Raw genomic sequence first — 25553 nt, 5'->3', positions numbered from 1 at the left:
GCTTCACGTGAGCGGCATGCAGCTCGCGGATGCAATCGCTGGGGACTGAATACTTTTTCGCGTAGTATGGATTTCGTCGGTGGCGTACTAACACATTATGATATAGTACACAATCCAATTACTATTACTTTGTCTACTCCAAAGCGAATCCAGACATTTTTTATTTTCAATTTACACTGTGTATTCACCAATGTTAACGTTTTAAAACGCCGTAATTTGATAATTATAATATTCAAATATTCAAATTTGAAAAATTAAACAAATCATAGGAGCGATTATATAAATACTACTTACGTATAATAACCGTAACATAAATACTTAGTACAAAAATACAAAAACTATAGATTTCGAATACATATATTTTAAGAAAGAAGAACAATAAGAAAATTAATAGTTCATTTGCGTATGGTAAATCTCAAAAAAAGTATCAACACATAATCTGATGTCGCATTTTTTACATCCGTATGGTCTATCCCTCCTTTTTTTGTGATTCCTGCAGACAACACATTTTCTTCTTGTCAAATTGCCTCCTGCATTTAAAATTTTCGAAGGGAAATGTCTATCCGTCAGACGGAATGGTAAGTTTTCTACGTTTCTTTTCCCATCACCCGCTTGTTTCCTATCTTGCGGATATTTTTGCAGAATTTGTTTTATTAATCTCAGGTGGAAATCGTTATATTTTACTTTTTTACCGGTAACACTTTGATATAGAATATAGGAGTTATATAATGAGATGTCTAATAAATGGAAAAAAAACTTTTTATACCACTTTAGACATTTTCTGGATGAATCAAGTGTGCTTAAAACACGGTCCACAGAACCTATCTTGATGTTGTAATCTGCAACACATTCTGGTTTTAACTTCTGCGATCCTGTAAAATAATTTCTTCGACCAGATTCTATCATTTTAGGTTCGTGAGCACTCGATAACATCCACACATCCTTTTTATCTCGCCATTTCAATGCCAATAAATTATCTGTACACCGGTAGTCAAATTTTCCTTTCCTCATATTTCCCTCGATATGGGGCATATCTCTTCTATTTTTCCGTACTGTTCTATACGCATTTGTTTTATGTTTATGTAGCAAATTATATAAATGTGGACTTGTGTACCAATTGTCTGTTATCACTGTATGACCTTTCTCAAGATATGGACGTAAAAGTGTCATGACAACATTTGCCGATTGTCCAATAGTTGTAAAATTACGCACAATATCTGTATTTTTTCCGGTATATATTATAAAATCTAGCACATAGTTAGTTGTGCAATCACAGAGTATAAATGATTTAGTACCAAATCTGCTTCTTTTGGAAGGAATAAATTGTTTAAAGAAACATCGGCCTTTGAACAACATAAGACTTTCCTCAATGCACAAATTTTCGTACGGGTAAAATGATTGTGAGAAAGAGTTCTTAAGTGCATCATGTATGGGTCGTACTTTTATTAATGGATCATCACTTCTTACAATTATTATTATTAAAATGTAACATTTGCAATAGTACCATGTATCTGTCTCGTCCCATAATTTTTCGAAAAATGTTGGTTTTTATCATCTGATCAGTCGACCAATACTCGTTTAGAGTCAATTTCTTCACCCGCGGCATTAATATCATGATGGCCAAAAATCCATACATCTCACATATTGATGTGTCTTTCCAAGAATTAATAGAAGAATGCGTTTTAAGTGTAGCATTTTCGATTACAAATTTAAAATAATTGTTCGTCTCCTTTGTAATATGAGAAACTAACTCTTCTGAAAAGAAAAGTTGGAAAGCATCTAAAGGTATGGATTTCGGAGCTTTTCCTTTCACTCCAGAATTTTGATCGTTAAATACATGTATTATGGGTTTGAAATTGTTCTTCGACCATAACAACGTTGAAAGCATTTCATCCAAATCGAAATTCTCTAAATTTGAATTTGAATTTAAATCCTCCTCATCTGTAGAAGTACTAAGTATTCTTGGCCGTTTATTTTTCCTTCTACACCTAACTATCCCATTATTGATGCTATTTTCTATATCTTCCGAATCAGATAATGGTGGAACATATTGGTGTGTTTCTTGTATTTCACTATTATAGTCTTCACTGAAATCTAATGTTTCATCCAAGTCACTGTCCTCTTGTGTAACGAATTCTTTGAAACTGCTACACATTTTGAAGGTGTCACATCCTGTGACGAATTCTTTAAACTCCTATTTCATTATCCGAATTCATCGTTCCGCAAACTCTGAGTGAGCAGTTCATTAGGGTCGATGTATCGCAATAATGCTGACGACCCGAACGAAGGTGGCTCACCCGAATTGACAAATCAAACGTTGACTTCGCTCATCAATATAAAATAACGTGACCGAGCCCGCCCGCGCTCAGAAATAGTACAGATTCAGAAATAATCGCGACCAGATCAGATCAGTTCAAGCATTTCGTAACGTGCAGTAATAATAATTTGTCCAAGTCGTTCAATTCGGCCAGTCCGTCTAGTTCGCCAGCTCGTAAATAACAGTTCGAGTAATAATCCGCGCCATGCGCAATTCGGGATTCAATTCCAATACCCGTACAGAAATCCATGAAGATAATCCGCGAAGTACCGCTCAGAGTTCGATACTCAAGAATCTACACGACTCTGCTACGAAGCTCAGTGCTTCGACAGAGCAAGATTCCGGTAACTTGATAAATCTAATAAGTCTAAACCTATATGACTCTGCTACGAAGCTCAGTGCTTCGACAGAGCAAGGTTCTGTAAAACTTCAATTGTAAAACGCTCGCGAATCGAAAGACTGTACCCGTAACGAATAAACATATCTTGTGATCGGAAGTGCGTGATCTTCACTCAACCATCTACCCTACTGTTCGAGCGAAAACCGAACGTTTCAAATTTGAAAGATGTAAATTTAGTTTAAAACGGTTAAGACTCTCAATACATCTTTACAGACTTCTAATCGTTTATGTATTCCAGAAATAGCGTACCATAAATCAATTCGGTTATCTAATAATAGGCTCTATTGAGAATCTAAACCGTTCCATAATAACGCAACAGTCTTCCCCTTTGTGCCAGGTGTTTACATGTCGCCTCGCTACCGTTTCGTCGACTCGCCTGGCCGACGGAGCGTGACAAGTTCGGCGGAGAGGTGACGGGCGGCCCCTGGAACAAAGGGGGCTCCTCAATACTTAAGCGGGCGAATTTTAACCGCTGGATTCTTATTCTTAATCAGTCTTCGGTCGCCGAAACGTCGCGCTTCGCCAGAACTCCGAACTTTTCTGCTTCGGGAGTACGCGGATAAAGAATAAAGTCGTTCTTCAAGTTCCTTATTTTATTACACTTAGCATTAAGCCTTTGTCAAATTTGTACAACCGTCGAAAAACGAGCTTAAATATATTTAATTCTTCGAAATCGACTCCGGCTATTTCTTAAAAACCGCATCGTCCTATCGTCCGGCACCTCTTTAAAATTCACCGAGTCTTCCAATCGCCTCCTTCCTCACGGCGACGAAACGCGTGAACACCTACCGTTCCAATACCTGGACGACTCACTACTACAGGTTCTATTCACAGATAGGTTCTACTCGCCAAGCGAAAGGTAAGTGAGAATTACTACCTAACTAACAACTCAAATTAAAATACATAAAGTACGCCAAGGACTCAGTGAGAGAGAGAACTCGCGACTTTACAGAGGTATTAACAACCACAACTGTATGGCTACAGATGAAACGAGTTTAAGAGACTAACTGACGAAACAAACAAGATTTTGTTTTTTCTCGTTGCTAAGCAGCGAGGTATGTGGTTTCTGCGAATGTTGGACACATACGATAGCAACAATTACCGAACATACACATGAAACAATAGTAAACAACCAAAGCATTCGCCGGGCGCATATATGCGTCCATAGGCCACACTGATAGCTTTCGCCGGGCGCATATATGCGTCCATAGGCCACTCTGATAGCCTTCGCTGGACGCATATATGCGCCGATAGCAGTCAAACGGTTAAGGCTTCGTTTTCGAGTTATTAACGAAAAACATTGGCCAATCAGAGCGCGCCTTTAGCGCGGGCCGAACAACGAGAGTGTTGGGTATGCTCTGCGTTCAAGCCGTGGTCGTGAACAAGTGCATCAGCACCACGTCGGTATAATAGGGCAAAAGTTGTATGGAATAATGAATAAAAAAAAGAAAAGAATAATAGTATCGAATTATTGGTTGCTCATGAACAATGAATAAAGTAATGAATAGTTATTCATGTAAAATGAATAAATCGAATTGATCCAACACTTTTATTTGTTGTACGATAGGAGTTTAAAAAATACTTGGTAGTCTCTTTTGAAAAAAAATGAGAAAAACGAATACACGTTTTGGAAATCAAAATAAATTTGCAAATAATAAAAAAAGGATTGAATGTAAATGAAACTTATCAATTCATTTGTAAATAATCCAGCTGCAATTGTTCGGGATTAAGCGCGCGTCAATTTAAAATAGGCAAAGTTATGCCAAACGCCGAAAACCCTTCGGCGTTGTCATCGCGCTAACGATTATAAAAACCGCGACGCGGCGACGATCGGCCTACTCTTTCGCTCTTCACGACGAAAACAAGTTATTATTACAAAAGATTCTGAACACGCGACTAATTCGCTCCACGTACTTCAATTGAAAGTACATTTATATAAACCAGTTTTGCTTTTACTGGGTGTCGTCGAGCGAGCCTTCGAATTGAACGGACGTGCTGCGTGTGCGCTCCGCAAATGTATTCGTTTTTTACGTGTTTTGCATGCGTTTTTTGTCGGAATTGTTGCGATTTCACGATTAATAGCTGTAACGTGTACAGATTAAGTGCAGGCATCGGGTTGTTTCGCGTAATTAATCGGTGATAGCCATCGGCGCGTTGTGCAGTGTCTCTGTGTGTTGTGCGTCCATATCTACGGCTTCCGATAGTTTATTATTACATAATGGGCGGTACCGGGGCCCAAGAAATAGAGCAGATTAATTAGACTTGCGTTTAATGCAAGTAGGACAGAGATAGGGTTGCAATTTGTGAATCGGGCAGGTGTTGGTTCCGTGGCAGCGAAAGGGGCGCCTTCCTCATATTCAAAATGGCGGCCTCAGCTACAAACTCAGCGACCTAAAACGGGAAAAAGGACGAGAGCAAGATGGCCAGGGAACGAACGGCTAGAACTCAGAAGGAAGATGAAGACGATGAGAGAGAGGAAAAGTGAAAAAAGAAGGAAAAAGAAAAAAGAGGGGATGCGACCCCTAAGTCGGCCGGTGTCATGGAGGGACAGGGCAGCAACAGGCAGGCAGGCAGGCACCGGCAGGATTGGAGGGAGTGGGACAGGGACAGAAGATGCGGGAAAGAAATAGCCAGAATGCCCAAGCGGACGCTACTATCAAGCATCACGCGATATCGCGGGCCCGCGATGGAACCAGGACGGAGCGCTTCAATCAGCCAACCCGACCGACATCCGGCGCGAAAGACATCAGCTTGGAATCAGTTTAGTTTCATTAATCTATTTATTTAAATTATTTAGGTGTTTGTCTGCTCTCTTTTTTTTTCCTGATTAACACTAATCCAACCCTCCCTGGAGGTGGAGACAGTAGAATACGTCTCCAACGTCCTCAGCTTGTCGTAAGAGGCGACTAAAGAGCTTCCGCGCGGGTGCCCCTGGCGATAGGCAAATCTTCTACCTGCCTGCCTATTACCCCTTCTGCCGCCCTCTCTCAGGAATCGGCCCGCCACAAACCCCCCATCACGAACCCGCGAAAGGAGACTTTGTTCAATCCGGACCTCTAATTCCTTCCTCACATTTGATTATTAGTTAGTTGATTAATTCTTAAATTTGGAAGCCCGACCCCGATAATCAAGTATTAAATTACGGTCTTCCAATTCTCAATTTTGAATTGTAAATGCTTCGACCCTCAATATGGCCTGCGGACGCCTCACCTTTTGCTAACCCCAACAAACAACGAAACTAAATGCAATCCTATTTAATTTAATTCAAGAAAGTAATTCTAATTTAATACAACAACTTTAATTGCAACTTGATCTTTGGACCGAATCTCAATCCAATTCCGAGATTTACCATGCAAATTGTCAGACGCCAAAGCCGAAGCTTGAATTTTCGGACCTAATTCTCGACCCCTAATCTTCAATTTTAATTCATAATTCTCAATCGCCTTGCTTGGCGAGCCTAACTTGCGTTTCAAACGCATCTACCCTCTCGCGTATGTGGTTCCCGCACCGTTCCTGGTTTGATATCTGTGCACCGAGGGGAGGGATTGCCCAAAGCGCGGATGCGCCGTAGGTGCGCAGAATCTTCCAGGCTAGCCTGAAACTCGCGATGATCTTCGATCATTCGACGAAATTTGAAACACCCAAAACAAATTTCTCTTTCTCTCTCGTACACGCGCTTCCCGTGCCATTCTGAGCGTGGTACTCTTACACCATCGTGGGAGTATAGATCTATCCATCCCACTTGCAGCATAGGTTTTCTCTTCTCTAAGCCAACAATTTCGGAACTTCTACCTCGCGTTCACATATTCGCTCGGAGTCAGAGGTGGCTCTCCTAAAACTCGGTAGCGTAGGTCTAACTTCCAGGAAATTGGCGCTCATTTATAGGCTGCAACGTTAGAAACGGATTCTGCAAGGATAAAGCACAGTTCCTGCAGCACTCAGCGATAATACAAAGTAGGCTGCAACGTAGTCCCCACGTCCCGAAGAAAAAGCTTGACCAAACAAGTCGGATAAAAGTCCTCTCTGAGGTCCGGCGGCGTGGATGCACAACCTCTCGGGGATGATCTTCGGCTCATTCAAGATCGGTATGTGGCTAAATGAGACGAAGCGCCGTCGGTTTCTGAAAATAGCCTACCGTTAAAACGGAGGTGCGGCGATGTGGATGCACAACCTTCGCGGATGGCTGAACGCCTTTAGGGCGTTCCAATATGGGCCCATGGCTTCGCGGGAGGTGTCGCTGGCCGGTGCGGAGAGACGTTTTAGTGGGTATTGTGGGGTGCTGTAACAATCCAAACCAGAATTCGCATTTTTCAGAATTCGGTTGGTAAGCACCTCGTGAGTCCCACACTGCCCGGGCCTACTCCCTAACCAGGAGGTGGTCTGCGTACGTAAATGTATTTCCTCTCTGTCAAAAAAAAAAAAAAAAAAAAAATCCCTTGAGATAATAGAATTTCTCAACCTGCTCGAGCTCTAGCTTGCCGCACACCACGGAGTTGAATAATTCAAGGAAGGATGGCCACTCCGTGTAGTTGCCCGTGAATCGTGGCAACTCGATGTCAAGCAGCTTCGATTTTGTGTAGGTCACCTTCCCTGGTTGAGCGATCGTCTGACCAGGCAGCTCCACTGATCTTTTCGCAATGATCTTCTTCGCTACTGTACCGATCTGCTGCATCTGGTAGTGGCAGTCATCGGTGAAGTAGGGGTGATTTGCCTGCGACGTTGGCCACACTACCTCGAAGTGTGCATGTTCCTTGTTGGACACTTTTATGGCCTCGTCGATCTGGGCTTTGGCGTCGTCCAACTCCTCCTTGGAAAAACGCTCTGAATCGTCCTTGAGCGAGTCGAGAATGCCTTGAGCATTGCCGAGTCGGCATCGCTGCGTTCTCACCTTCAGCTGGAGCTCGATCGGCAGCTGATCTGTCGCAGTTGAGCGAGTTGCGTGCTCGTGTGGTGACGGTGAGCGCCTCACTGGCTCCGTAACACTGGGCACGGGAGAGGTGCGAGCGGACCTCGTTTTTCCAGGCACCTCCAGGGATTCTTGCGAGCTGTCTTGCATCTCGCTCCATTTCTCCGTTGATTTGATGGGTGAGCCATGATCGGTAACGTGTGGAGAGCTGTTCCTCTTTACCGATGGATGATTCGTCGTTCTGAGCGCCACCTGTTATGGCGAGCGTGTAAGTGAAATTCGAATGGAAGAGAGATGCTAAGATGGCCGACCACCGAAAACCGTTACGAACACGAGACAAAGACTTGAGACGCACAATGATCAATGAGCAATTTTGCAAAAAACCGAGTCCAGCCAGATAGCAATCCGGCTCGAAGGACCAAATGTTCGGGATTGATGGAGATCCCGGAAGGATTGCGCCGGAAATAATTTCGCACTTGCTGGATGGGTTTTTACAAATTGATTTATTTGAGTCGATGGATAGAAAGTTGATCTGTTACCGTGATCCGTCGACTTTGACAATTGGTTTTGATCGGTAGTCGTGAACAATAAGCACCGTTAATTCTATAAATTCAGCCCGCTATTTGATGGTGCCCGTGAACATGTGCTTGATCAACACGTGGTTGGCGGCTCGCGTGTACACAGAATTTATCTTGTAAATGAACAATACCTAGCGATCCTGGCCACGTGCACAGTTACGAGGGATCTTGAGCTGCTGATTTGATGATTTGGCCTTGTTGAACAGTGAAGAGTCGCACTTGAGCACTTTTTGAATCGCACGTGGTGATCTGTATCGCTCGATGATCAATAATGGCGTCGAAGCGCGCGAACCGGCGGGAAGACCCCTACTCACGCGTTGACCTAGATGGGCGACTCCCGATCGATAAATCGATCGACCGTGAGCGCCATCATGGCTGAGCCGATTCTCAAACAAATATTGTTATCAAATGTACATTGATCTGTGGGAAGGAATTATTATATCACATTAGATCTAATGTAGATATAGTAATAATGATATTGTGATTAAATGTATACTACATATCTAATGTAGACATAGTAACAGCGATATTGTTATTATATACACATTGATCTGTGGAAAGGGATCAATATATTACATTATACCTAATGAAGATATTGTTATTAAATGTATTGTAACCTTACTATTTGGGGTCCGAGCTTTCTCTACCGAACAGGCACGAGGAGGAAAGGAAGGTCAGTAAGTATCGGAAGAGACGGATAGCAAGAAGTGGTCGAGTTTTGATGTCGTATCGAAACGTGCAGCTTACGCGGGATGTTTTGATAATAACTAGGCCGATATTTCTTTCACGTTTATACCGCGACAATAACAATGCTGTTAGCAAGGTCGGCCGAGTATAAAAAGTCCCGAAATTCCTTCCTAGGTCGAATACACGCGATTAACGGAGCAATATATAAATATTTCATCAGTCGTTTCTATTGAATTTAAATAGTACAATGCGCGAACGGTTAATGTTCGCAAAATCCCCCCAAATATTTATGGTTGTGTTTCTTCTAGATATTCTGTCAAACGTAAGGGTCGTTGCGTTATTCGATCGTTAAAAGACGCTCAACCCGAGCGTATCTCACAGGAGTGCACCAAATCGGGTCAGTAGGTTTTCTGGAGCTACAGGACCGTATTCGACACTGGCTGTGGGACGGTGGTCTCGATGCACCAGAAGAGAAGGAAGGCACACCTTGAAACGTGTGGATTCCGGCTCTTCTGACTTCTCAACACACCCAAGTAACGATCGTGTTTCACCATGCACTGCTTGGTTTTTCGCGTTGGATCGGGCTTCCAAATTGCAGTAAATACTGCCCGAACTCAGGAGTGAGTGAATAATGGGTTCGAGGGTATGTGGGCCTGAGAACCCGTTATCACCACTGGCTCTGTTCGTTCGAAACTCGTTGATACAAGAGAGAGAAAAGAGGCACCCGACAGTGGGAGGTGAGTATTTCTCCCCACTGATTTTCGAATCTATGAGAATCTGGTTAGTTCTCCAGATTGCAGCCAATGCTGCCCGAGCTCAGGGGTGAGTGAATAATGAGTACAAGGTATCGTGGACCTGAGAACCCGTTATCACCACTAGCTTTGCTCGGACGACACTTGTTAGTACACGAAGTGGGAGAAGTACTCCTTTGAAGATGAGTAGGTCTCGTTCCTCGGACCTTCAAATGTACGTAATCTGGAGAGTGTCCCTACTGGCCTCTGATCCTCCGGACATCGGGTTTCCGAATTCCGAATTTATAATTCCAACGTTTAGCAGTGCCGTGGTACAGTTTGGACCACCGACTCCTCAGTTTGAGGCGCGAAAAATAACCGCGAATACTAGCCGTGTTACTAAGCACCCGAAAGTCAGTTTGACTCGAATTATGTTCCGTGATTCGCTAAGTGAATTACGTGCTTCTAAACGCGTGTTGCCTAGTCGACCGTAGAGATCAGAGTAATCGCTCATCGATCGACACGCCGGTCCCCAAATTACCTGCGTTCTAGTGGGGATAGCACGCAGGCGCCTAATGAGGTTGTCGCTAATTCCCACTCTTGTCTAAGGGACAAAGCCCTGTAAACTCAGAACGTTTATTTGGCATGCGTCCACAAATGCTCGCAACGAGCAGTTTACAATCTTTTACGAGGTTCTACCATTCACTGTACTTTAATTCGAACTTCCTCATCCGTGTCTTAAACGGTCCCCCTGTGATGCATGTGTTTGGGCAGTCAAGTTGTCGATCCCAGGTACCAACAGTCACCCGGACCATTAGAGCCCTCAGTCGCTCGCATTTCGCACACAGCCCACACCTGAGCCATCAGTCGCTCGCATCTGGCACACAGCCTATACCTGAGCCATCAGTCGCTCGTACCTGGGGTACAACAGATCCTATCTAACTATATGACTCCCACGTGCATCACAGCCGATGGGTTTTCAGCCAGCCTACATGGGAAATGTCCAACGAGGTGATTTGCTAAACCATCCAGCCTATGGCCATTAGTCAAACTCCAAACGTTTGCTAATTGGCCACTTTTCGTCACACCTCCCTCGTGGGACTACCTCCCTGCGGCTCTATGCTGACCGTTAGTAAGACTCAGGAGAGGGAGAACTAAATACTTAAAAAGACTCTTCGAGACTCGAGCAGAGTTATTGTGGTTCCTTCAATCTGATCGCCTCGCTTCTTCAGTATTCTTAGAACTCACACACATCAACACTTGTACGAGAACTTTCTGAAATACATCATATGTTCATGATTTTATCTTAAAATCTCAGTGTAAATTATTCTCCCTGCTGCCGTAAAAAGTAGTAAGGAAGTACGCATCTTTCGGTGGTGGAATCCGCGTCAAACAACGGCAACCTCTACCGCGAACGCGTGCTGAAAACAATAGTAATAATGATACTGTTATTAAATGTACATTGATCTGTGGGAAGGGATCAGTATATTACATTATTTCCAATGTAGATATAATAATCATGATATTGTTATTAAATGTACATTGGACTGTGTGAAGGAATCAGTATGTTACATTATATCCAATGTAGATATAGTAATAATGATATTGTTATTAAATGTTTATTACATATCTAATGTAGATATAGTAGTAACGATATTGTTATTATATGTACATTGTTCTGTGGGAAGGGATCAGTACATTACATTAGATCCAATGTAGATACAGTAATAATGATGTTGTTATTAAATGTACATTGATCTGTGGGAATAAATCAGTATATTACATTATATGTAATGTAGGTATAGTAATGATGATATGGTTATTAAATGTACATTGATCTGTGGAAAGGAATTAGTATATTACGTTATATCCAATGTAGGTATGGTACTAATGATATTGTTATCAAATGTACACTGATCTGTGGGAACGGACCAGTATATTCCATTTTTTATCCGACTTCGAAAAGGAGGTGGATACTCAATTCGATGTGTGTATTTTTTTTTTTTTGTTTTTTTTTACGTATGTTCACCGATTACGCCGAGACGGATGGACCAATCGGAACGAAACTTTTTGCGTCCTGTAGAGTGTCACTCCCCATTGGTCCCATAAAAAAAATATTTTGCATTTTTTATTCCTAACGACTATTTTTTCTAAATGTATATTCGCCGACTACTCCGAGATGGATGGGGCAAGCGGAACGAAACATTTTGCATCTTGTGGAGTATTTCTCCCACTTGGTCCGGTCAAAGACACATTTTGCATTTCTTCATTGCTAACGATTTTTTTGCAAAAAACTTAATGCTTGATGTATATTTTTCACCGATTACCGCGAGACGGATGGACCAATCGGATCAAAAATTTTGCATCTTGTAGAGTATATTTCCCGATTGGTCTCGCAAAAAAATGTTGGTATTTTTTCATTCCTAACGACTTATATCGCAAAAAACGTAATACTTCATTTTTATCTGCTAGCGTTTATGCTGCTGGGAATGTACCGATTGTGATGAAACCTTTCACATTGAGTAGGAAGTGTTACGTATCCGTCTCGGAAATTTCCTTATATGGTGTTACAAACCCTTCTCAAAAAATTTCCTTATATGGAATCGGATGTGTGCACCCGACACCAACCGTCTTCTAGAAAATTCGAGACCAACGCAAAGCAAGGGCGCGGTCCTACGGGTCACGTAGAGTCAGTCCCCATCACTCTTTTACTCTAATTTTTGAGTATAAAAGGGTGGCGACAAGGGCACCTCGGGTCTAGTTGAAGTGTAGAATCAGTTCGATACACGTCAGTACGTTCTTTTACGGATAATCTCTGCAACGAGGAAATCTCTTTGAGATCGGGTATTCAAGTCCCTTTCAAGCACTCACAGTAACTATACAGTACGTTGTCTGCTGTTAAGCATTATTCTAATCGTTGTAGTCCGCCCCCGTTTGCACGCGTTCGTGAAAACCGAGAAGGATTAGATTCTTGCCTTGCGGAATCGAAACTAATTTCTATTTATTCAACTCATTTAAAACTTGCAACCTAGAGTTTAATTCATTGAACACCGCGACAATTACACACAACAATTGTAAGGTCCCGGAATAGAGAATAAACTCACATTATTTTAACTTACATACTATTGTTCAATTATATTTACTATCCACAAACCCACTAAGGTGTACCTTTACCGCTCGAGGTACATCAATCAAGTTACGAGACCTAATACTAACATTTCCTGCGGCTCCCTACGTTAGCCATACGTAGGTTCGTCCGCATATCACACTCCTGAGGCTCCCTACGTTAGTCATACGTAGGTTCGTCCTCCACTCTTCACCTTTCCTGTGGTTCCCTACGTTAGCCATACGTAGGTTCGTCCACTATAGCCAACCTCTTGGAGCTCCCTACGTTAGCCATACGTAGGTTCGTCTCCACGTCTACTTCCTTAGGCTCCCGGTGTTAATAACAACACTGGTCAAGCCATTCACAAATACCATATACCGAAATTTAAGCCACGGCTATGCAGCCGCCCCCTCCGGCTCGTAACAGAGGTATATCCGCGATGATCTTACTTGCAAAAATTTATTGAATTTATTAATAACTACTGTTATAGCAAAAAATCTATACCTTCATGTTACTCTGCAAGGAATGTATCGTCCGCGATGAAACCTTTCATATTTAGTAGGAATTACAGGGTGTCAGGCGACTACCTCGACAGCCGTGGAGGGATGATTGTTAAGGGGATTCCAAATAACTTTTTCCTTTGCCAAATTGTTGGTTAAGACTTCGTTTTCGAGTTAATAACAAAAACCACCAATCAATACGAGCGCGTATAGAGCGCAGTCCCAGGGACTACAGCGTCGGGTACGAAAACGGGACCTGACGTAGGTCGCGAACGAACGGCTTGGCACCCCGTTGGTATAGCACAATAAAAAAACTGAACTGGTAGAACATTTTTAGTCGCTGTTTAGAATGAATACGGAACCTAATCTCTTATCGCCTGTCATAATGTAAAAAAGGAAATTCTAAGGATTCTAAACAACAAATAAAAATGTTTGAAGTGGTATAATTAATAAACGTTTGAATTGGAGGCTACGCTAATGATGCAAAATTTGAAAACAATTTAAATGAAACTTACCCATTCGTTTCTAAATTAACTTGCTACGCTGAAAGCAAGTAATTGCATCTATTTTCAGAGTACGTTTTTGTTATTTATCCTAGTATTTCATTCCACACTGCTGAATTTCTTTAATGGATCTATTCACCTTTTATACTCCATAATCTTTTGCTTGTAATTTCCTCATCAATGTCTGAATGAATGCTGAAAATAAAAAAAAGAAATCATATTATTTTATATTGATACATTGTACACTGAGTTGCGTTGAACTTGTCGCAGTGAAGTTGGCTACAAATTCACTAACACATTCACGTCGCGTCGGTGAACCAATGGTGAGATCGGTTCACCGACGCTGCGGCGTGATTGTGTTAGTGAATTTGTAGCCAACTTCACTGCGACAAGTTCAATGCAACTCAGTGTACTCAACAACATTAATTTGGAATAAAGAATGTACTGAAGATAATAAGGTGTAATATTTCGTTACCTTAAACATACTTCCAGATATGTCTTGTAAGAAAGTAACTGCATTCAATTTCCAAATATTTTTCTCTCTAACCTATACCTGTCAAATGTTACAAATAACTATTCGACCTTAGTTATGAGACAAGCGTATTGTTGTTCCGTTTCATTCAATTAAGGTGATCAGAACCGCTGAAATCAATTGGAGGCTGTAGAAATAGTAGATGTGATCCTTCCCACATACCAATGTACATTTAACAACAATATCGTTATTAATATATCTACATTGGATCTAATGTGACATACTGAATCCTTCCCACAGATCAGTGTACATTTCATAACAATATCATTCATACTATATCTACATTGGATATAATGTAATATACTGATTCCTTCCTACAGGGAAATGTACATATAGTAACAATATCCTTCATACTACATCTTCATTAGATACAATGTAATATACTGATCCGTTCCCACAGATCAATGTACATTTAATAACAACATCATCCATACTATATCTACATTAGATATAATGCAATATACAGATTCATTCCCCCAGACCAATGTACATTTAATAACAATATGAGTATTACTGTATCTACATTGGATATAATATAATATACTGATCCAGTCCCACAGATCAATGTGTATATTATAACAATATCATTATTACTATATCTACATTATATATAATGTAATATACTGATACCTTCCCACAGATGGGGGTGTCCCACTTGGATATATGGAGAACTTATTCCATATTTAAAAATGAATTATTAGGGTTTAAATTGTAAAAATATATATTTGGAAATATTGATATAAAGGTTGACACGTCTTTAGGCTTGGAAAATTTGGCGAAGAATGAATAGTTACAAAAGTTATTCTAATTTGTTTAAAATGACAAATGAACAATAAATGTAGTTATAAAAAGGTGGCGATGAGAATAATCTTCAATCTTCTTTATCGGCAACGGCCACCACAATACTCCCCCCCGAGTAAAGAAGTCATTGTAGAAAGAATTCTTCAGGAAACGTCTAAAGTTGAGGCTTGATCAAGTATTTACCATGGGGAGCGTGTCGTCAATGGTCACCCTAGGAGAGGGGTTACGATTTCTGGTCGCAAATGAGGTCCTTGTAGGTCCGTGCCTGCGTAGACGCATGATATGTTGCTCTACTGCTGCAATTAGGGCTGCTGCATGATATAGGGCTGTTGCATATGTTGCTGTAAAGAGCTCTAGAAGAATTAAGACTGCTCTCTGTAGTTGATCCTCATCCTGATTATTGGACATTCAATACAAAAGGAAAGAGGAGAGAGAGAGGGTTTCGTCTGGTTACTACTAGTGGACTCGACAGAAAGGCATTCTAGTAGTATCGTGCTTTAGATGCGGGACAATGTGTAACGTCAGAGATTGGTTGTATTTGGTCCGTTGTTGACTTAATTGAGAATGTACAACCTCTGGAGTAGCGTCACCATGAGTGCGAAGGGAATGGTGCCATCACTTCCATCCTGTTCAATGTGAAGAAACCACGGGGTGAGATTCAGCCGTGTATGTCCCGGTACGTCTTGAATGATGCGTAATGTGTTGTAAGGCGTTTGCGACCAATTCTTCTGCTTATTTGAGTGAGGCGAACGTGTTGCTCAAGCCGATGCAGTCGTATATGCTGCTGTTCTAGGATGACCGACGATGGAAAACATTTCTTCGCCCGAGTAAATTAAAGTTCCTTCTTTGATCACGTCGGGGTCACCAAAAATATGGAGGACTTATTCCATATTTAAAAATGAATTATTAGGGTTTAAATTGTAAAAATATATATTTGGAAATATTGATATAAAGGTTGACACGTCTTTAGGCTCGGAGAATTTGGCGAAGAATGAATAGTTACAAAAGTTATTCTAATTTGTTTAAAATGACAAATGAACAATAAATGTAGTTATAAAAAGGTGGCGATGAGAATAATCTTCAATCTTTCTTATCGGCAACGGCCGCCACAGACGTGAACCGATTGGACGCGTGTCTTTTGGACGCCGTGCTGATTGGACGCGTTCCTTTTGAACGCCGGACCGATTGGACGCGTTCCTTTTGGACGCCGTGCCATTTGGACGTGGTGCCGTTTGGACGTCTTCCCATTTGGATTCGTGCCATTTGGACGCCGCATGTTTTAAAATCGTTGCTTATAAGAGTCGGCAGATGGTGGTATTGTTCGTCGATACAAATTCCTATGCTATTTCAATGCGTATGCATGCTTAAGTATGTGATTACATTCATGGTCAAAAATATTAAATTTGGAAGTGACTTAATGTATATGGGCCATTCCACGCAAAGTGATCACACTTTTTCCCGCATGGTCTTGGATTTTTGTTAAATTTTGTAGGCTTGTAGAACCCAATGTACGAACAAAAAATCGATGCTCCGTTCCTCGATATTGTTTAAACTTCCCGAGTTATAAGGACTGAAAATTTAGGGTCACTTTTTTTTCAAAAAATCATAACTCGGAAAGTATTATAGATATCGACATGCATGAACCGGCATATATAGGTAAAACTTCAAAGTTCAATAAAAAAATTACTACATGTGTCAACGCAATCTTCAAATTGTTGTAAATAATGTTTATAATTTTCAAACTTGAAAATAACCCCAAGGGGGAGCACGAATCGGTCTGAAATTTTTTCTTTAGAATCTCTAAAGAGTTTTCTAAATACCCTGAAAATTTCATGATGGAACACGCAGAATTGCCGGAGTTATAAAATTTTATTGCTGCGTATGACCTGCCGGCGGACCATCGCGCGCCATCCGGTCCCCATGCTCCACTGCACTTGTCGGCGTTACTTTTCGGTCTATCCGCTTACAAATACAAATTGGAGTAAATAATTGTTTCTAATACATACTTTTTTCTTAATCTGTAGAGGTGATTTTAAAGATTTTGATGTGATAGGAGATTCACCAAGAGATTTAAGGGTACTATTTAACGACGATAACGAATATTCCCGATCTATTTCTTCTACATAACTACAGGGTGATTCTTTCGCAACGCAACACAAAAACCGTGCCGCACACTGGAACCCCTGCTGTTCCGTTTCTTGTCTTCGTCTCAGCCATAAACACATACAAAGCAGTTTTGGGTCCGGCGATATGGCCCCTGGGTCTCTTTACCCGTAAAAAACAGCAGGGTTCCATTGTGCGGGATGGCTTTTGTGTTGCGTTGCGAGAGAATCACCCTGTATCTGTGTTTCACCCTGTATTTGTTCCCGAATTTGACGAATTGTTGCTTATTACTTGTTCTACATTACTTGGACCAACAACTGGCTCTTGAACTGTTGGAGAACAACCCGGCTCACTTACGTTTATGATAGGAAGATTTGGACAATTTAATCTAGATGTTCGAATTACTCGCATTCTACACATGCAGCACAAATTTTCTCCTAATATTATATTCTGATATTTTTCACGAAACGCGATTGTAACTGAATGAAGATTTTTAGTTACATTTGAATGTCGAGGTAAACTAAATGGATTGGAACAATATCTTCGCGGCATTTTTGCTTTCCACCAGTACACAATTACAGTTTTAAACTAAAAAAAACAAGAAACTGAAAAGTACACAACATAGTTATGCACAACACTGAACGCTTAACTGAAACTGCTTGTCCCGTTGCTTTCGTAAATAAAACTGAACGGTGTTCTGGAAAAGTGAACCGTCGAAATCGTTTTGCCACACTTTTATTGCCTTTTAAGGGTTTGTAGACAAAAGTACCAAAAACGTGTCACCCTACTCTGTAGTTGTTAACCGATGGCTGGCTATTTGAAAAAATGTAGAGTAGCGGCGCATGGGGACCGGATGGCGCACGATGGTCCGCCGGCAGGTCATACGCAGCAATAAAATTTTATAACTCCGGCAATTCTGCGTGTTCCATCATGAAATTTTCAGGGTATTTAGAAAACTCTTTAGAGATTCTAAAGAAAAAATTTCAGACCGATTCATGCTCCCCCTTGGGGTTATTTTCAAATTTGAAAATTATAAACATTATTTACAACAATTTGAAGATTGCGTTGACACATGTAGTAATTTTTTTATTGAACTTTGAAGTTTTACCTATATATGCCGGTTCATGCATGTCGATATCTATAATCCTTTCCGAGTTATTATTTTTTGAAAAAAAAGTGACCCTAAATTTTCAGTCCTTATAACTCGGGAAGTTTAAACAATATCGAGGAACGGAGCATCGATTTTTTGTTCGTACATTGGGTTCTACAAGCCTACAAAATTTAACAAAAATCCAAGACCATGCGGGAAAAAGTGTGATCACTTTGCGTGGAATGGCCCATATGTGGAATTTTTATTGAGTCTTGTGCGCAACATTTTTATATTTTTTAACAAAATAGTGTAAGCAACGAGATGTCCAGTTTTTGACAATCCGACTTAGCACGGTGCGTAGCAAAGCTTGTTTCATAAAACAACTAATTGTAAGATTATTAAATTATGTATATCGTTTGACAGGTATAGGTTAGAGTAGAGGAATAATTACAAGGTGGTCATTAAGATACCAAGGGATCATTCATCCACGTATTGCATGTAATAGGACAAAAGATACAATAATATTGCCTAATTATGCAAATGTACTGGTTTGTTTTGTTTCATTAGTAGTGCATGAGTGCTTGACTATACGGCATGACATGGTGTGTATCATTCTCATTGCAAAGTAATATCTATCTATTTACCGCAGTAAGAGGAGCATATAATACAGTTTTATTAATAAATAATTAAGTTGCAGCCAAAATCAAATGTTTGATATATTTAACATTATTTGGTAAATAGTTTTGTGTATTGAAGGTATATTACTATCGCTGTGAAATCTATTCACATCTACCATTTCTACAGCCTCCAATTGATTTCAGCGGTTCTGATCACCTTAATTGAATGAAACGGAACAACAATACGCTTGTCTCATAACTAAGGTCAAATAGTTATTTGTAACATTTGACAGGTATAGGTTAGAGAGAAAAATATTTGGAAATTGAATGCAATTACTTTCTTACAAGACATATCTGGAAGTATGTTTAAGGTAACGAAATATTACACCTTATTATCTTTAGTACATTCTTTATTCCAAATTAATGTTGTTGAGTACAATGTATCAATATAAAATAATATGATTTCTTTTTTTTATTTTCAGCATTCATTCAGACATTGATGAGGAAATAACAATCAAAAAATTATGCAGTAGAAAAGTTGAATAGATCCATTAAAAAAATTAAACAGTATGGAATAAAATAATAGAACAAATAAGAAAAATGTACCCTGAAAACAGATGCAATTACATTCTTGCAGGATATATCAGGAAATATGTTTGAGGTAAAAGAAATATTAAATCTTATTTTCTTCAATACATTCTCTATTTCAAATTAATGTTTTTGAGTACAATGTATCAATTTATAATAATATGATTTCTTTTTCTTTATTTTCAGCATTTATTCAGACATTGATTGATGAGGAAATTATAACAAACAATTTATGGAGTAGAAAAATTTGATAGATACAGTGAACAAATTTTCCAAAGAAGAGGATTATTAAATTACATAAGTTTGTTTTGTAAATCATAATGTCAGAATGTTTTAAATAAATAAATTAATAAGAGAAAATGAGACTTCACTTTCATCTATTTTGTATCACTTGTATTATATTTACAAATCCCAAATTCATTTCATCCGACTACAACAGTCCAACTGAAATATTCTAATATTCAGACCAATCAGAAAAAGTATTAAAACATTTAGAAACGATCTTGTTCAAAGAAGACTTATGGAGAAAAGATAGAAAAGGAAATTCAATTACTATGAGTTAGTTTTATGGTTAAACTTTGATTCCAGGGACATAAAATTATTGCCCTTTTTTTTGCTCTTTAATAGTTTTTGACACGTAAAATCCATAAATGTAGGTCGTAACTTTAGGAAATTAGCGGTTCAAAAGTTATGAGTATGTAAAGTTCGCGTTTTTAGGGTATTTTACACGCTACTTTGACGCCATGTTGCTTCCATCTATTATTTGATTGGCCCGCATAGATGAGCTTTCAAAGTTCCTATGTATCATACTACCAACCTAAAAATTTTAAAGAGGGCCCTTTAAAAGAAATTATTACATTTCAACAGTATTATTATTTCACGAAAGCGTTGCCGACCGCCTGACGGCGGTCATAACTTTTGAACCGCTAATTTCCTAAAGTTACGACCTACATTTATGGATTCTACGTGTCAAAAACTACTAAAGAGCAAGAAAAAAGGGCAATAATTTTATGTCCCTGGAATCAAAGTTCAGCCCTAGATAATATTAATTACATGTAATCCGACAATATATTGTGCCAGTTACAATTCTTTTTCTTGATAATCTCCAATACTTCAAAATTTTCTAGCGAAACACGGAGATAGGTTTTGTTATGCTCCTGTCGAAACCGAGAGTGTTTACTTTCTTAAACTATCAGCTGCTGTCAGCTGTACGCTAGGCCAACGACCCGATGATGTCGTCTCTGTCAGTCATAGACAGCAATAGACAGGCGACGTCATCGGGACAACCTCGCCAGGTGATCAACAACTTATACCGTAGTTCACCAGAGTCCATAACTGCGACGCGCAGGTTGGAAGATGGTGGGGGAACGCAGCGAGCTTTCTGCTAATCGCTTTCCACTTCGTTTGGGAGTATCGCCAATCAGAACGAAGATGCGCACTGGAGAAGCGCGAAGAACGAAAACTGGTCTTTTCGCAGTTATGGACTCTGGTGAACTGCGGTATAGTCATGACAATTTTCGAAAGAGTTGACTTTCGAGAAGTTTAAAATATTTAGTAACTGGAATCTGTAAATATTACAGAGATGTCACATTACAAAATGCTGGTTGTGTTTTTTGTAGTTTGACACATGATAGGTTATATGTATATAAATTACGAATTTTTTTTTCAATTCAGTATCTAACAGATGTATTAAACCTAAATCTTCTATCAGGATTTCAACAAAAATTTGTCATTAAATTATAGCTCATAAATGGAAAGCGGAAATCATAACAAATTATATACACATACACATGCTTTTGTTAATTAAGATATAAACAAAATAAGATTATAAAATTGGTGATTAGTATAATAGTTAAAAGCAGTGTATATAATAAGTTTCTTAATTAGTAAGGAAAAATGTAGTTGAACCACACTGTATCAACGTCAGGTGTAAGAACCCAGTCATTCTTTTGTAATAGGTTTAGACACTAAAGTACAAGTAATAAAGAATAACAATACAAATTAATTAATGTTTCATTCAGTGATAAATGAAATACAATTAAACATTTTCTTAAATATTGCATGATAGTCAGTAATCAGTTAATAATTACGGAGACAAGGTACACGCATTATTGTATATGAATGAAATATTAAAAGCATCTCATAAACCTGTAAATAAAAAACACTTTGTAAGAAAAACTATAGAAATATACCATAGTCAGTTAAATAAGATTTATACTTTGCAAGCAGGTTTATTTCATTTCATGTAACTGAGTGCTCCTATATTGATTGAATAAAATGCATTTAAATGTTCATTGTCATATCTCCTATGTCTGTAAAGAAATAAACCTTAAAAACTACATTTTTATTAATGTGCTACACAAAATGTATCCATTGTCTGTTGAATAAATATGTTTATTACAAATGATAATTGACAACCTTGTATACAGTTGATAGTGTTTCTAAAATCTCATGAATTGAACAGTACTAGTATAAATTTTCTATTCCTTTTGCTATCACTGTGAGATAATCACAAGCAATCGAAATAATACTTTCTTTTTATTAAGGGTACCACTTATTTCACATTTCATTTTTTAATAATATGTACTAATAAGAAAATACAGATTCAAATGAACGTTCGTGCTAACAAATATGCACATTAACCACATTACTTATAAACTAGGCACATCACTTCAAGCTTAAGGGCACAGACTCCTTGTGTCATGACCTGTATGCGTGCACTCACACAATCAACGGAAAGCATGCACGTATACGCCATGCGCGAGAGAGACACTCGATTTCGTAGATTCCATTTTTCGTCTCGATAATTGCATAAATGAAATTTTCGCGGGTACAGCACACACGGGTAGACTTCGCTACAGGTCGGTCTGGTCCGCTTGAACGCTAATAAACATCATACGTTGAGAAAAATGGAATTTTGGAAACTGTACGATTGAGACAGACGCTGTTGTAAGCAAACAACATGGCTGCCGAATGCTGCGTTCGGCTACATTTTAGCGAATATTGGACGATTTAATCGTTTTTTCACTGATAACAGAGCAGACCAACTTCCCTTGAACTAGCACAATATCACTGAAATTCGATTTTTCACAATTTATCACTTCTGGAAGACGTAAAATGGAATCTACGATTTGCACGCATCAGACGTCAAATAGACATAAGAATAGTTCAGTGATTCTCCGTCAGAGGCATTGATGGTATATTTGACCACGTTATCATCAGGGTCGATAAAAACACAGATCAATCGATAAATGTAAATTCTAATTTGACACCACAAATGGCTACGCGAATATAGCCACAAGTATGGCATAGTTGCCGTAACGTATTAAGACTTCTGTCACGCTGTTGCCACATCTGTTACAATTGCAACAGGCTCGAGCCGATTTTGATTCCTGCCAGACATAGAAAAGAATAGGGCGCTCGAGAGAGAAAGAGGTTCGAGAATGAAACAATACATGTACTAATGTGTGCAACCATCAAACTTTTTTGTTCATATTTATAATCATGTTTTTTTCATCAATTAAATTACAGATAGAATACTTGAAATGGTATGCCAGAAAAATGAATTATAAAACTTGCACCATATACAGTGAAAACTCGATAAATGTACATAATTATTGCCGGTCCACTCCGCAACTGTTATGGAATAGGAGAATCATTTTTCAAATTTGATTGCCTAGTCAGTAAACACTGATTAGAAAGAGTCAGTAGCTGAAGACGAAAGAGGGACTAAAACCGGGATTTATTGCCTTCATTTAAATGCCCCGTGTCAATGTGACCATACTAATGCACAGAATAAAGTTTTTTATTTTGTACTTTTTGTTAATAAAAATTTTACTATCATGTGGAGAAGATTTTTCTGATTAAAATGAAGCTAAACACAATATAAATCGGTCAACATTTAATAGCATAATATTGGGTTAAATGTTGTGCTTGTGAGTCTTTCTCTCTTTGTTTATCCTTCTTGCGCTATCCTTTTCTATGTTCGGAAACATCAAAGAACGGCGGATTCGTGGTGCTGGTAGGGGTAGAATGAATGAAATAATACACATAACGTAAGTACGCGGCCATAAGACTTATAGGAATGAAAACTACCTGACATAATAATTTCAAGAAGGGAATAAGAAATAAAGAAATGAATAATGAATTTTAATATAATTCTGTCACACTTAGACTGGGACACCCTGTATATGCAGGTACAATTATATTAAAATTCATTATTATATTTCAAATTTCGAAAAAGATTTCAATAACACGTGGCTGGAGTGGCTGTCATGGGAATCGACGATGTAGACGGCGCGGAGAAAGAAGAGGCATTGTTTATATTTATTGATTATATTTCAATCGATAAATATTGTATATTATAGATCAATTTACATGTCTTTATTTTTCATTCCTTTCCTGAAATTATTAATGCCATATAGTTTTTATTCCTATAAGTCTTATAGTCGCGTACGTTATGTGTATTACAGAGTCTCATCGAATCTGTCGTAGCGTGTGACTATATTTACGCCGATCGGCCCTACGTTGTTTCATTCATGATACTCCTTCTCTTTCTCTCGCGCTGTCCTTTTCTATGTCCGCCAGGAATCAAAATCTCGCTCGGCTCGAGCAAATTCATTTTGCTAGATGGTCACAGATGCGGCAACACCGCGATAGAACTCTCAAATGATGTGACTTGGCAACTATGCCGCCTCACTTTCGTTTCTTATTCTGCATAATGACGTTAGATGTCACACCGTCAAATGTCGAATTTCTCAATTATGTGTTTTCACGATTGCCCGATTCTTTCCAATGGCGCTTACATCGATTCGGAGGAGGCCTCGAAGGAGTCTGTGCCCTTAAAAATGTGGTGTAATTTATTATTAATTTATAATATCAGAATGAACTAATTAATAAATGTAGGATAGGTTAGGTATAATATCCAACTGATTTAAACATTAATTATATTTAGTGTTATATCTTTATTTTCACTTTTGAAATATGCATAAAGAATTTGAACTATCCGAAGTATGTTTTTATTAACATACTGCAACAAATGCATACATTGTCCTTAACTTCTTTAATGGATCTATTCAACTTTTTTACTCCATAATTTTTTGGTTGTAATTCCCTCATCAATGTCTGAATAAATTCTGAAAATAAAGAAAAAGATATCATATTATTAAATATTGATACATTGTACTCAAAAACATTAATTTGGAATAAAGAATGCATTGAAGAAAATAAGATTTAATATTTCTTTTACCTTAAACATATTTCCACATACATCTTGCAAGAAAGTAATTGCATCTGTCTTCAGATTATGTTTTTGTTATTTGTCCTAGCATTTCATTCCACACTGTTTAATTTCTTTAATGGATCTATTCAACTTTTCTACACCATAATTTTATGCTTGTAATTTCCTCATGAATGTCTGAAAAAATGCTGAAAATAAAGAAAAAGAAATCATATTATTATATATTGATACATTGTACTCAACAACATTAATTTGGAATTATTATTTGCCACGTGGAAAAGCATAACACATTCTATTGAACATACTCAAACCGATATTTATTATTTGCTAATGACCATCTTAATAACAGAAATGTAAATATAATATGTGCATATAATAATACTGAATGAACATCTTGAATATAATTTTATGAAAAGAAATTAACTTGTAACGAACGCGGATGTGAAACCACCATACTTATATCTAACATTTGAAGATCATAACGGAAAAACGCAAAACCGGAAACTTAGAATATGGGGAATAAAGCATTACCACAACAGGAATAAAGAATGTATTGAACAAAATAAGCTTTAAGGCGATGCTAGCGTCGAAAACTTTACCGACAGTCCCTAGAAAAATCCCTAGACGCGAGTTTTCAAATTACGTCCTCATTTCTAAACAGAATGTAAAAAAATTTGTGGGGCGTGTTCAGGAGGTTCTAAAGAATATTTGTCTGGTCCTTATATTATCCAAATCGTCAAAAACTTATAAAATATTGAAATTACTGTCTGTCAACGGTCAAGAAAATGGCGGAACGGCCTCACCTGCATTGATTTATTCATAATATAAACATTTCTGCCAATAGTTTGTCCAAAT

General features: G+C 38.7%; 1 protein-coding gene and 2 long non-coding RNA genes across 6 annotated transcripts; 1 reads left to right on the top strand and 2 right to left on the bottom strand.

Moving 5' to 3' along the window:
- Positions 1 to 7125: 7125 nt before the first annotated feature.
- LOC117610931 (uncharacterized) lies at positions 7126 to 8462 on the bottom strand. Its single transcript, XM_076690183.1, has 2 exons — positions 8333 to 8462; positions 7126 to 7875 (listed from the first exon to the last, which is right to left on the bottom strand). The coding sequence occupies exon 2, from the start codon at positions 7771 to 7773 to the stop codon at positions 7126 to 7128; it is 648 nt and encodes a 215-aa protein (XP_076546298.1). The 5' UTR covers positions 7774 to 7875; positions 8333 to 8462.
- Positions 8463 to 18338: 9876 nt separating this feature from the next.
- On the top strand, positions 18339 to 19809 carry LOC143305666 (uncharacterized). 3 transcript variants are annotated; one of them, XR_013062749.1, is made up of 5 exons: positions 18339 to 18607; positions 18678 to 18856; positions 18946 to 19242; positions 19354 to 19532; positions 19646 to 19809. It is a non-coding gene; the product is annotated as an uncharacterized LOC143305666 (long non-coding RNA). The 3 variants fall into 3 exon arrangements; XR_013062748.1 differs by having other exon boundaries at positions 18678 to 18987; positions 19076 to 19242; XR_013062747.1 differs by having other exon boundaries at positions 18678 to 19242.
- Positions 19810 to 24341: 4532 nt separating this feature from the next.
- Positions 24342 to 25220, bottom strand: LOC143305679 (uncharacterized). Of its 2 annotated transcripts, none has more exons than XR_013062761.1 (3): positions 25123 to 25219; positions 24708 to 24886; positions 24342 to 24594 (listed from the first exon to the last, which is right to left on the bottom strand). It is a non-coding gene; the product is annotated as an uncharacterized LOC143305679 (long non-coding RNA). The 2 variants fall into 2 exon arrangements; XR_013062760.1 differs by having other exon boundaries at positions 24343 to 24594; positions 25004 to 25220.
- Between the last annotated feature and the right edge of the window lie 333 nt (positions 25221 to 25553).

The sequence above is a fragment of the Osmia lignaria genome, chromosome 9, assembly GCF_051020975.1.
Source record: "Osmia lignaria lignaria isolate PbOS001 chromosome 9, iyOsmLign1, whole genome shotgun sequence".
Classification (NCBI taxonomy): domain Eukaryota; kingdom Metazoa; phylum Arthropoda; class Insecta; order Hymenoptera; family Megachilidae; genus Osmia; species Osmia lignaria.
This window is presented reverse-complemented; position numbering and strand designations above follow the sequence as displayed.